Source organism: Sander vitreus, chromosome 16 (assembly GCF_031162955.1).
Source record: "Sander vitreus isolate 19-12246 chromosome 16, sanVit1, whole genome shotgun sequence".
NCBI lineage: Eukaryota > Metazoa > Chordata > Actinopteri > Perciformes > Percidae > Sander > Sander vitreus.
This window is the reverse complement of record NC_135870.1, coordinates 12,227,814-12,241,968: the sequence shown is the minus strand read 5'-3', so window position 1 is coordinate 12,241,968 and position 14,155 is coordinate 12,227,814. Positions and strand designations below refer to the sequence as shown.

The 14,155-nt window shown below is 38.8% G+C and overlaps 1 protein-coding gene across 1 annotated transcript in view; it reads right to left on the bottom strand.

Annotated features, from left to right (window-relative positions):
- Positions 1-14,155, bottom strand: part of brinp1 (bone morphogenetic protein/retinoic acid inducible neural-specific 1) — a 126,108-nt gene that overhangs the window by 15,999 nt on the left and 95,954 nt on the right. The window contains exon 6 of the mRNA XM_078272104.1: positions 4,010-4,246. Coding sequence (XP_078128230.1) covers positions 4,010-4,246 — 237 coding nt within the window. The remainder of the gene's footprint in view (positions 1-4,009; positions 4,247-14,155) is intronic.

Below are 14,155 nucleotides of genomic sequence, written 5' to 3'. Positions count from 1 at the left end.
CCTTTTTCTTGTATCTGCTCTTAAAAAAGACACTTCCTGAATGTAGCGGAGTCTGAACACAACAGACAACAGAAGGTAAAAACAAAAAAGCAGTGAGGCAATAATCGACCATGGTCTGTCACTGCATTGATGCAGAATCGTCTAGGTCTGCATCGCGATGCATCAATGCAATGATTAATTGGTGCTTGTGTAACCCCTAGCGTCAAAACACAAGCTAACATTTCATTTTCCCAAGCATTTCTGAAGCTCAAGTGCAGGGGAGGTTTCTGCTGCGGCCTGAAATAAAACTGCTGAGGATCACTGAGGCCACCGCCAAACACGCACATGTATGTCCAGTACATGGGTATATAAAAAAATAGCTTTGATCTAGTAAACTACTTTTGCCATCTTTCTGTAGCTTAGCTTGCTACATTTATTTGGTGTTAACATAGTGAAGCTTCATTTCATGTAGAATAACCGGTAGCTTAGCTCACTAAACTTTCCAAGTTGCAGCCTAACACTGGTAATAAGCGATATGACAACATAGGTGCATTACCGCGACCAGGATGACTCGAGTCGCTGCACTCTCATTATGGAATCTCTTATCAGTCTCACTCGGGAGTGGCTGAGACAAGTGCGACACCTAGTGTGACACCTACTAAGATTAGCTATCCGGTATCGGTCCGGTGTTTTGCTTGATGTTTACACCAGCCCAAGCCTATCTGTAAGTTGTCCATCTAATATGTTTACTGTAACAAAGAGCAATGCAAAAAGTACTAATGCATTTCAAAAGGGGATGCAAACAATACAGTAGTTTAGCCATTTTAAACAGAGCAGGACACAAAACAAACTTCCTTTTACTCTGTCAGAAGGAACCTTTATTAACTGATGAGTGAGAAAACAAATAACTACATCTGGTTGTTGCTTTCATGTGCATTAATGTTTTCGGTTCATAAGGTAGAGCAAATGTGATAATTTTAAAATTGAAAAAAATCGATCCAACATGAAATGTTTTATCTTTGGTTCACTGCAAAGGGATCATTTAGAAGGGACTTCTAACATTTTAAAGAAACACAGAGAAGAGGTCAGTGCCAATTTTCAAATGTGGCAATAGTCAGTGAGCGTCCAGAATTCTGACCAATCTTCTTAATATGTGGTTGGACGTCTTTGGTTTACTTTTTTGGATTGCTTCTGTTGTGAGTACTTACAGATAATTGAAACCCTCTGTGCAGTAAACACCTTCTTACTCTGTGCTCCCACACATTTACTGAAGAGCACTGCCCCAACAAATTTGTTTCCACCAGTATTGCCCTTATGTTCCTCTTGCTGCTTCTGATAATCCTTCCAGACAACCCGTGAGCTCAGCTCTCAGAGCCACTACCTCCAAATATTTAGCAACAACGGACATGGAGATGTTACTAAGACTCCAGCAGCAAATACACAAGGACAGGTAATCTTTTATTTGGTGTGCTAATTAAAAAAAAGTATCGAGGCAAATGACTCTGAGTAGCTCATTATTATCTCCAAAGATAAATTTAAGCACATCATAAATAATAGAGTGAACAATTTAATGCCTAAAATGTCTCCTTAGCCATGTCAGCTGGCAAGTTGAAGACAAGTGCAAAAGTAGTCTAACATAAAGATAACTGCCTCTACTCAGGGTTATATTTTATCTTTATTCTGCCATAGTCTAGATCGGTGTTTCTCAAATGGGGGTACTCGTACCCCTAGGGGTACTTTGGAGTACTGCAGGGGGTACGTAAGGATTAAAAAAATGTTAATTTAAAAAACATCAGTCATGCATTATTCCAAAAATACTTAATACTATAATACTGAATGAATTTAGTGATGGATTCTAAACATTTGAAATGTTGCATGTAAGTGTTTTTCAGTAACAAGGTTGTTGTTTAGTAAATCAGACACTGATGACGCAACAATCTAATGCACTTAATGTATAAAACTCTGTTGCTAAATGATATTTGTTGTGAAGAAAAAGGTAACATACAGAATGCAGAGCTTCTCCACATTTAAACTCTTAAAAGAAAAGATCCCCATCCTCAAGACACGCAAAGACCTGCACAGTAATTAAGCCAGTATCTTCCTACAGACCTCTCTAAGACAGTTTAACAGCATTAACCACAGTGTTGAGAGCTCTTTTTCAGACACAGCCGAGAAATGTCAGAACTTCCTCCACTCTCCTCCCAGGCATGTCAGAGCTCCCTTCCCCCTTTCCTTCAAAGAAAGCCAGATTTCTTCTCATCCCCCTGCTTCAAGCTTTCCATATCCCTCCACCCACTTTTTTCCTAGAAAAGATGGGTGTCCCCAGCATCCATTCAAAATTGTCGGATTTCCTCACCAAAAAAAAAACATTATCATGTCATGCCAGTTCAACAGTTGCCAAGTCCTTTTAAACAGGCTTCAAAGCCATCAAAGATCTTTTCCTTGATACAGCTTTCAAAGAGTCCACATAGTCCCTCGAATGACCCTTATCTCAAGTAACCCAGCACCTTCTCTAGAGATTACAGCTCTCACAATGTAAGCCACTTTACCTCTTGTGCCATTACATCTAATTTTTTTGGGCCCCAGACATGAAATCACAAAAATGTATTTTTATCGATCTAATATTATCATATTTATCTAATGTTTCCAAACCTTTAGTCGCCATTGAGATTTCTGATGTAGCTGTACCAAGAATAATGCTGCATTTAAAAAATGTATGAAAGATCTGCAGAATCAACTAAACTAGCTGGTAGTTGCTAGTTGTGCCGTCAGTGGCAGTTTGGGGAAAGGATTAATGTTAAGAGTTAACAGAAAGTTTGCTGATCCCTTTGTAGAGGATGTACTGTACACAATTGCAATGAGCAGATGAAAAGTGTCTTAACAGAATGTATCTCATTTGCTTACCATTTAACTTTGGTAACAGTGGACAGTTAAGGTAATTTTGGTTTTATCACTTTCTTTTTTAAACCAAAGACAAAGTGATACAGTTTGACAGATGTTCCACAAAGGCCCTCTGACCCTGAAAATTATTGATTGCTTTAGTGTGTGGGAATTGCATTTTGCATTCTGGGCCAATTAAACATTTATATAAATCCTTTTTATTTTGGCCTCTTCGTGTGTACTTTCCACCACCTCTTCACTGACTTACTGCACTCGGTGACCTCCACGACTCACATTAACTTTCTTCTATGGTACATACATATATTTATCTGCTGCTGGCAGGTTTTATTGGGACACTTTTATATCATATAAATAATAGATAAAGATGGTGACAACTGGGCACTAGTGGTGCATTTTCTCCTCACTGTGGCCAATGTTTTATCGCACCCATTTGGGTCTGCATTTGCATTTAATGAAAACAAAGAAATTTGTATGGGAGAGAATATATAATGTGCCATGACATTAAAGCATTTGACATTTGAAAGTTGTCATTCATTCCTTATAAACAACAAATAACAAAATGATTATTTGTAAGTGCATTACAAAGATGGCCTATGTGAGTATTTTCAAATCTTTTGCCCATATGTAAACCACTTGGTTGCAGTTAAGGAAAGACCGCTGTGATGGTTAAAGGTTTTACCATTGGTTAGAGACAGGAAGCAAACACCAGTCTTTGGTGTTGGAATAACAAAGTTGCATTGTCTGCCTATCCATTGACCGTTTGTAGCACTATGGAGGTTTCACACTACTTTCTACTGTGAACGTAAGAAAACCTAATGTTCTATCAATTTTGTAGATTTGGCAGTGAGCCAAGGAAGGACTAGGCTGCCAAATTATGAAATGTGTTTTTAAATGATCTTTGAGCAAAAAGAAAATAGCGAGATTACCTTAATTACTTAATTCTGCATGTGTGCCCATTATTGATATGCACTTCAGAATTAAGATAGCTAAATATATCAGGAATTATTCCCTTGCTAAATAGTAAAACATACCTATACAGCTTTATCATGAATGCAAAATTACACAACAAAGTATACACTATTTTTATAACTGTCATGGTAAATAAAAATTTGAGGAATTTCTATCTTACCAGAGTTCTCAAAGTCTTTATAAGAAGATGCCCAGGACTCAGACATCCCCAACAGGGTGTTCTCCATGATCTGGATGTCGGTGATGGGACAGTTGCATTGGGGATACTCCTCGGCGCACTGACAGATGCACTGGTTGTTACTGCACACGTACTCCCCCTCTCCATTGCACATGATATAGCTCAGGGCTGACTGGACAAATTTCTCCTGCAGGTATTCTGGGAAAATGACCTGAAGACCTGAAACAGAGATAAATGGGAGGTTTTAGCTAAACAGAATGTGTTTAAAAAGTCTCTATTACACAATACAATTCAAGAAAGAAAACGCATTCCAATCCTTCTTCAATTTTCGTCGTGTTGGAAATCAGTGAAGCAATTGAAAAATGAAAAGAAATCTGAACTGTGCAGCCTTGATGCACAGTTCACTGCACGGTATCTCTTCACAGACATAGCAAACACATATGTGAGAAAAAAAGTTACCAGAATGGTAAAAAGCGGTGGTGAAATGGCTGACTGCCCTTCCAGGATTGCTTTGTGTTATAAGCACTCATTTATTTTTCTGAAGGATGTGGTTCAAAGCTCGACTATGTTCAACTTGAGCTGTCTGTTCCATGGCGGGTCACTCATCATGTGACATTGTATAACAGTGATTGATGCCTGCCCGCTTCTGCTGTGTTGGTTTATTTAGCATGGAATTTGTTTCCCTTCGTGAGCATTTTTTTATCATGTGCTTTACTGTGTACAATAAGTGTTATCATTCATTTTTGCTCATGGTTTACATACTCAACTTTGCAGCATTCTGCTAATTGTATGCTAATGACAACAGATGCATTTGTAATCTAGAGGCCAATTTGGGGATGAAGCTAAACAATACCCCTTCACTCTCACTACTGACAAGGTATTTATAATTTTTAGACTCCAAGCCAATCCATATATCACCCTGGGGATCGCATAGAATCAAAGCTTGAACAGCTAACAGTGAAGCCTTTCTCTTCAGTCCAGGCTTGGGAGAAATAAATCCCTAGCTCTACAATCCACTGGATTGGAAAATAAGTAAATTGATTTTTTCCTTCTTGTATAAAACGGCATCTTGGTGAGGCAATATTTTTCTAATAGGTTTTACTTGAGCACAAACAGTGCTTCAGCAGAAAATATGCAACCAGGAACCAGAACATAACATGTTATTGAATGATGAATGATTGCATTATTTTTTTCGCTCACCTATCGAATCCATGTATGCAAATTTAACATAATGTAGCTGAAATGAGAGGGAAAGTAAGCCTATAATTTCATACTGTACATATGAATCATTTCCGGGCGTTGTCATAGAGTTGAATGGTATCTCTTATAATGCATAATCATGTGGCAATTAAAGCTCCTTATTTTCAGATTCCCATTTTTCATTTCATTAACACGCTAAACTGAAAATTCGGGGTGGTTTAGAAGCAAATGAAGGTGTTAATATGTGCCACGATTTGGCTCTGAAACATAGGACAACTTTAACATCCATCGTAATGGTGACAGCCTTTGTTAGCGTAATTCATGCAGCAATGTTTGACAATTCTGTATATCAGTTATTAATGCTAATAGTTCAGTCATATTTGTATATAATCATGATCTCAGTTCAAATAAAAGGCTACTACGAAGCAAACTTCTTACCTCTGCATATATTCAGCACAATAATACTTTCAATTAGTCTTTATACAATTCAATTCAATTTTATTTATAGTATCAAATCATAACAAGAGTTATCTCGAGACACTTTACAGATAGAGTAGGCCTCTATAGACTACACACTCTAGACTATACGAAACCTTTTCTTGTGTACCTCTTTTTTTTTGGATATCAGCAGGTTCCCTTCTCCTCTACACCTCATCAGAAGCACTGCCCATCAGTGATGAAGGGAACAGAAGGAGGGAGGTTTGGAGGGAGTAAAGGGGATGCATGGATCATGTCTGACCACAAAAGAGTTGGGTTGCATGGGGCTTTTTCTCCATCAGGCCTGTCTGCGGGCCCTGGATCCAATATTCATTTAGCTTGATGTATTCCTGGGCTTGAAACTTTAATGTGATTTGTGGGAGAATCCAGATGGCAAGTTCACGGATCAACGCTGCTTACTGACAGTGCTGGTGCCAGTGGCCGGGTGCACAATAACACCAAGTGCTTCAGCCCTCCCTCTTTCCCTCTGCTGTCTAACGATACCTCATACCTCCAACGTTACCACACGCACACACACACACACGCGCACGCACGCACGCACGCACGCACACACACACACACACACACACACACACACACACACACACAAACACACATGTTTTCTTCATCTGATATCACTGTGTTGGTACCGGGAGATTGCGAAGGGAATCGTTCGGTTTGCTGACATTCAGCTCAGCACTATCAGTCTTGCGATCTATTGTTTTCCACTCTCTTTTCTTCTCAATGTTTCTGTCCCTTCTCTTCCCAAGCCTCTCTCGCTCTACCTCGTACTCCATCTCTGTACACATCTCTTCTGTCTTACTTCATTACACTCCATCCTATTCCCGCCACACTCATGCACATGCCCCTTGACTTGTCCCCTATCATCCTTTGGCTCTTATTCACTCCATCAATCACTCTCCTCATTCCTGTTTCTTCACCTCTTCTGCTCTCCTCTACGTTCTCCCACCAAGCACGTACTCAAGTATTGGACATTTTATGTCTTTTCCTCCCACTCCAGTGTAGAAATGATGTCATGCAATAAAAGTAAATCCATCAACATTTGTTAGTGCAGTGGGAAATGAGTAAGACAATTTGAGCCCTCGGGCCAAAAATGAAATGAGAAACTAATCAGAGTAAAAACATTTATCTTTTTGACTTTCCGTACTTTGCTGTGTTAATGCAGTAACATGTGAACACACTGAGAATGATTTGGCTGTAAAGCTACTGTTTATATGGCTCTGATGCAGGGAGAAAAACACTTGATACTGGAGCAGGGAGTTCCACTTCCCATCATTAAAGACCTGCTGATGAAATGAATAGGTGCATATTTGAATTCCCGTGCAGCCATTTGACAACCTCCAACTTCATGCTCTGTCAGTGCACATAATTCCCTGCAACCCCTATGCCTGGCTTGCTCTAAATAAATAGCACCTCAAAATGTCAGTTAATCTCACTGCATACATCAGATACTGATATATTTCCTTCACGTACGTTTGAGGATATAGGCCCCCTAAACATTCCATGAATGCTAAAAATGGAGACTCTGCAACTGTGACTTTGCCTTTTCATTATGTCTCTTTCTAGAGTGCTCTATTTTTACATGGTGATAGATAGGGAGTGTAGGCCGCAACTGAGGCTTGTAACTGCCTTGGCAAGCAGTTGCCTGCTTATTGCAATGCCACGCTCCGCCTCATAAGTTACACTTTCATTAAAGATTAATTGACCATTGTGTGGCCGCAATTTCGCAAAATAATCATTACTTAATCCACTGGTGCAATAAAGTGCATTACTTGAATGGTGGCATTAAATTACCATTGGAGGTTATCGTTGCAGCCATGATACAAAACCAAAGACCTCTGAACTGGAAGATTGCCTGTTTCTCTCCAGTCCAGGCCTGCCCAGTCTACCATGCTGATCCCTAGATATCTAAAACAGAAGGGGCATATAGCTTTAAGATTTGCTGTGTTGGCCCATTTCACACGAGAGCTCCTCTTCCACAACTACGAGGAAAAGGTGCAGCTAAAGTAGCTATTTATCCACTTTTCATTTCTTTACATAAGGTGCTTTAGGTCTCTGGCAGTGTTTGTGTTGGGCCTGACAGAGGATAACATGTTTATTGGAGCTAGCTTTCAGAATATGTTAGCATTTTTTGAAGTTCTGAATGAGGTGTACTTAGCATTTAAGTGGATTATGTGTGGCTGTTTCTGTGCTGAGTATATTATCATAGATTATCATAAGTGTTCCCAGCACACTTGAACAGGGCTGTGGACTCCAATTTATGTTGTACAATCTTACTTAAGTATGTGTGTGTGGGAATAATTGTTTGGGGCAATACTTACATCTCAAATATGTCCAAAGTGCAGCACAAATAATGTTTTTCATCCCTGAGTGCTCTGTTGAGGTTTTGGGATTTTTATGGTACATACATTTTTAGGCATGCATATATTTGAAACAGCAAAACAACAGAGAAGTGGCAAATCCCATTTCCAAGAACATATTAACATACAAGAGCCTGCATATGCATATGTGATACACACAGCTCTATCCGTGTCGAACAGATAGACTTGCAGAACACAATGTGTTTCACACAATACCTCTACACTGTAAAACATTACAGACTCATTTAGTTATGTCCACATATATACGGCAAAGTTAAAGCATGGACACAATAAATTAATTATACACACAGATAAGTGATGTAGCCTATTCAAATTTCAACAAAAATATACCATGTGTTGTGGCAAACAAGAAAGCACTAGTGCCACCGGCGGAGGGAGTACCTGTCAACGGCTTGTGAATTGTGAATTTGGCATTTCACTCTTCTCAAATTGAAATGGAAAGTACTTTTCAAAAGTCAAACGTTTAGCTCCGCCCACATTTAGCCCAACCCCGATCTGCGTACTGCAGTCAGGTGCAATTGGTTCATTGGCTGGTCAATTCCCATGATGCAAGGCGGTAAATAGAATTGTGTTAAAATTTGCTGAAAAGTTTGCAGTTTGTTCGAAATACAAATGTAACTTTATGAATTCCGTTTATTAAACGTGTCTGCTTAGAATGTAGTGTTTTGTTACATGGTAATTGTCATTGTTGTGCTGGTTTACATTTGTAACCATGAGTTAAGTGACTGTTACGTTGGATAATAAGAGCTGGAGTATTGCTGTGTTAGACTTTGAGTAGTAATAGGCTTCCTTCAGCTGTTAATCAGCTGCATGGCACTTCACTAGCGGCCTTTTTATGTCAAGTGATGCAAGATCAGCGGCTTTAAAGAGGCCCCTATTTCGCACGGGGCCCTGGGGTGGCTGCACCCAAGCACCCTCGCTATCTCCGCTATAAATGTGGTTATGTTGTTTTAACTTGAAACTGTGAGTTGTAATAAAGTAAAGTATGTAAAGTATGTCTGTTATACTAGGCAAGGAAGGTTTCTTGCATTATTAAAGAAAATAAATAATTTGTTTTAACTTAAGGTATGAAGGAAAACCAAATAATACAAAGTTAAATCAACTAAAAGAACAACTTTAACAAAACTAGAACACTGTAGTTACATCAACCTCATTAACTTTAATTTCTAAGTTAAAACAAAGGCAGTCTTCAAGTTGAGTGAACTTCGATTTTCAAGGCAGCAGGGGAACTTGCATTTCCAAGTTAAACTACCATGAAATGTCTTACAGTGTAGTGTTAGCTTTGAAGAAACCCACTAATTCATATTGTTAACACAAAAATCAAGCAAGAATGCAGGTGCAGTAATCACTATAAAAGCAAACATAACATAAAAATGGCCTTGCATTCAGGGCTCGCTGCTCCTGCCTCCTGAAAAAAGGGAAATGCTGAAATTGCATGTTGACGCAATTGCTGGATTAAAGAGGGCAGGCAGTCTGGAGAGGCAGATGAGCTCTCCATGGTGCTGAGTTATTGCCAGTTGTGCTGCACACTGGACACAGACACACAAGTTGAGTCAGAGTAAAAGTAAGTTAGTGATTACTTTTCTTCTCCTTTTCCTGTGTGCAAGGTCACAGTAGGGTGAATGTGAATGTATTTTTCTTTCTCTTTTCTATAATAGTGCAGTGCCCGTTCTAAACATACCGAACACGTTCCAAACGTTCCGAACAGGCCAACAGCTTGGCCTCCGCTATTGCTGCTTGCAGCTTTCTCAAGAACCGCTCGTCTAAACAACACTTGAACCTGTGCTTCCTTGGGTCCGGAGCAATTCACCTGCCATGACATAGTTGTGTCCCCTAGCAATGCTAGAGTATACACGTCATTTGCTAATAGCTAGCTATTTGGGACCAAGCTATTTCCGGGACCAAAAACATTCATTTCGAAAGTTACATTGCTAATGCTTGTAATGTTTGAGTTTGCTACAACATAATATCTACGGCCTCTCTTTCTTCATCTGTTCTTGAATGCACTGCAGCAAGTGATAAAGAGCAAACTGTACCCAGCATGCCGTTCAGCGGTGTAACAATGAACAGGGGTCCGCTCTCAATACACTACAGTATGTACATAACGCACTACTAATGAATATGTCGTGTAAATCTCAGGAGCTTTGGCTCAACACTGCACTTCCTTGGGTCCTCAGCAATACACACACCAAGTGTAAAGTCGATAATGCTTTCAAAGTTTTTGTCTATGTGGGTTGAAACCAAAAAACTCCTAAACACACTGAGTGTGATGTGGTTGCTGTTGGCTGCTTGTGCACTTCAGTCGCACTATTCAAGCTGTTCCGTCATGTGCTACTATGTGCACAGTACAGTACACAGCAGTATCAGTAGGGCCTCGGCTGGTGAGATGTCGTACTGGTGTCACACTTTCATGTGCATGCACACACACAGAAACACATACGTGTACGAACACGTGTACACACCCTTTGCGGGCTCTTGCAGAAATCACATGTTTTACAAGAACCCTGGAGAGGGGGAGGAGAGACGTATGACAAGCTCTGACATTTCCATTTCAGCTACAAAAGATACAACTGCCCTCAAAGTGTCAAGATATGCTGTATACACGTCTCAGATCAAAAGCCCAGATTTTTCACAGAAATTACATGAAACATCCCTAAACACAGAAATAATGTTAATCTATTTGTATTGGAAGGCACATGTTTGCTGTACACTTTGCTAAAAACTAAAAATCTGCTGATTCTAAACTGTTGTACAGAAACCCAAAATTGAGAGTTAAAGTACACACGCTAGATCTTATGTGGGTGGCCTATTTTGTTACTTAAATATTCAACCTTTTTAAAGGTATGTGTGGTACTGTACTACAGTATTTAAATTGTTAATATAAGACAGTGTATATAATCTTATTGGCTACATAAACACATGATTTCAACTGCTTCTCAAAATCTAAATAACATTATAATGCAAATGTATTATAGTTTGTGAGCCTGTAAATCATTTAATTAGTGTTAAATATGTAATATTTCTAATAATGGCCTCATAATACCCGAAAGTATTATTAATTATAAAAACGTTTTAATCACAATGTAACAACTTTGGTGTATACATTCTTATCAACAATTTAAGCAATGTGTTACACAAACAATATTCATAAATCAATATTGCTAGCGCCCTTACTAAACGCCCTAAATACAAAAGAAGAATAAAGTAAAGAAACCCTGCAATCAATTGATAAAACAGTCTGTCAGAGAGAGAAAAAAGTGAGTGGAAAACCCGGGCACTTGCTGAAATGGCAGCCTGCAGCTGGCAAGACTGAGTGGGGGAAAAAAGGAGATTTATGGTCATGCTGGTCCAAATGGAAACTCACTCTTGATTGACCACTTCCAATTGAAAGCTGACCTCCAGGTCAACATGGAAAGATTTAATCAGGCACTGGTTCTTCAGAATGTTAGAGAGAAGTGAAAAAATGTGTGCAGCCATCCATCTTGATGAAAATGATCCTGCGTTATCAGTTCTTGGGCAAAAGGACACATGTTTTTATAAAGAAAACGGTTGCCTCGGACCAAGAGGTGGGTAAATACTTCAGACCACTACTGTAACAATCTATGAGATACAGCACAAGTTAACCCATGATTTCTAAATCAAAATCATTTGGAAGAATCTGTTTAATTGTGCGATTAGTACTAGATTAATATATATTTTTGTGGTGAGTCCAACTTTGAGAAAGGAAAGGATAGAAGGTTAAAGACCAGACTGTGATGTGTCACTGTGTTTAGACAAAGATGCAGAGGGAGAGAGCTGAGCAACTGAGCCAAAGAGAAGATGATGAAAATGCGTGTGTGTTTATTGTTGTGCTCATCCAACATTTGCTCTCTATGTTTTGCATCAAAGATTTTTCTTCAGTAAATGATTCTCTGGTAACCAAGGACATTGTGTTTCCTGATCTAATTTAGTCTCCAAATCAATTCTGTCAATTCAAGTCTGTCATCAAAAAGAACTTAAGTGATTTCTATGTTTGTTTGTCTTCCCCATGTTTGCAGCGTTTTCACTTGAAAAGAGGGACAGGCATCGAGCGACAGAGCAATGAGTATCCAATTCATCACTCTCCGCACGACTTGCCTACAGGGCCAGTTTAATTTATTTTCACTTCACCACTTTGAAAACTGTTGGCTCAGGCTATTCTAACATATTCATAAATCTTCCAAGATAGGCTCATGGCTCTACCAAGATAGGCTGTTGAGGAAAACTGGAGAAAGAGAAAAGAGAGAAAGCATGTGCTGGGGATTGAAAGAAGCAAATGAGTTTGCTTTTGTTTTGGTGTTAATTTATGACAGCCATATTGGAGGTGATTGGGTCCTTGCAAGGTAATGGCTTGTGGAGGTTCCAGGGCCTTTTATCTTTCTTTGGCCCAGTTAGTATATGCAACCAATTTGCTATTTTCAATCCCCAGTACGTGTTTTTTTTATTTGTGTTGAATATCAAATTACACAAACATTATTCCAATCTTTAAAAAAATACCACCAATTCAACTGATGATGGTAATCAATAATGCATACTAATAGATGGAAGGAATAAGGATATTAACAGAAAATTAAAATCTCACTTCTTTTTCCCTGCCAGCTGAAACAGTATAATAAGATTTATTAAGCTGTTAGACCATTTAACTGCCACATGCTAATTCCCTCTTTCATTTAATTATCACCCCCAAAATAAGCTATTTTTACTTATAGATCCCAGTAGAGGCAGAAAGTAAGGATCCAGCCAAAACCAATATTATTGGGTTTCCAAGCTTTGGCCCGGAGAGAGGACAAACAAACAACGAACAAATTAATGTGGGAGAACAAAAGTGTATTTAAATCCCAATTATAGTAAAGCTAGAAGCAGATTGAACTAAAACGTTTTTCTTTTTTTTATAAAAAAAAAAAAGTCTAAGTTCCAATGAATAACAAAACCGGTACATTTAAAATTGGGTTCACATTAACGGATTTCACATATGCATAATATATCTTTGGCCCAGCTGATAATTTGTAATAAAAATAGGTTGATTACATCATGTTTTGAATACATAAGTGTGTGCCAGGTTATGTAATTTCTGTTCTGTGACAGGGAAGACAGGGCCAGGATCAATGAATTCCTCTTGCATGAATACAAATAGTCTCTGCTAATAACATATCCTGATACCATACCACCTTGCACTGTATTTAGCTTCCAATAAAGCTGTGAATACAGTAGGCACTTTGGTGTTAAACATGCCAAAATGTAAAGGAATGCAAAGTTTCATGTTTGATAGATCAAAGCTGTGCTAAGTCATGCATGAAATCTAATGTGAAAAAATAGTTCCAGTGCCATCTCTAATTCTGATGATTGTCGGGGGGGAAAAGGCAAAAAAGGAAGGGGGATAAAGCACAAGGTGTTGGTTAATTTGACAAACATTTTACAAAGCAAAACTGTGGGAGAGAAGAGGACTGAGTTTAGGCTTTGATAGGTAGCTCCCTTGATGTTGGACTCTACTACAGCATTCTAATCTAAATCTAAGTGAAAGCAGAGGGAATATCCAGGGAGTGTCATATCCACATTATGTTATCTGTGGCTCACAGCCCCACCAGCTCACAAAGAGCGGACCACAGGGGTGAGAAGAAGAGGGAAAAAACATTTCCTTTTGAAAATTATGTTATGTTGGAGGGACAGTCTAAAGTGTCTCCAAGAGCAATTTGACCACAAAACTAAATTCACTACCTTGTTAATTTAAACCAGCATGCTGTCTCAGACCGTTCTAAAACCAATCTCACTAAAGAGAATCACTCAAAAAGCAGTAAAATTGTTTGGTTACAGGTTTGAATTTTTTTTTTTCTTGTACATATTTCCTAACAAAGTTTTGTAGTAACACTTGTGCCTCAAGGTAGATAAAGTGTTGAGGTTTTGAGTGAAAAAAAAAGAGGGAAAGAAAAAGGCATGATTAAAAGTTTAATTAGTAGAATGAAATGGAGTGGGTTTTCTATTACTGCATCCTTGTTGTAACTCACATGGCGCTGCATACTAATATGATCCCCTT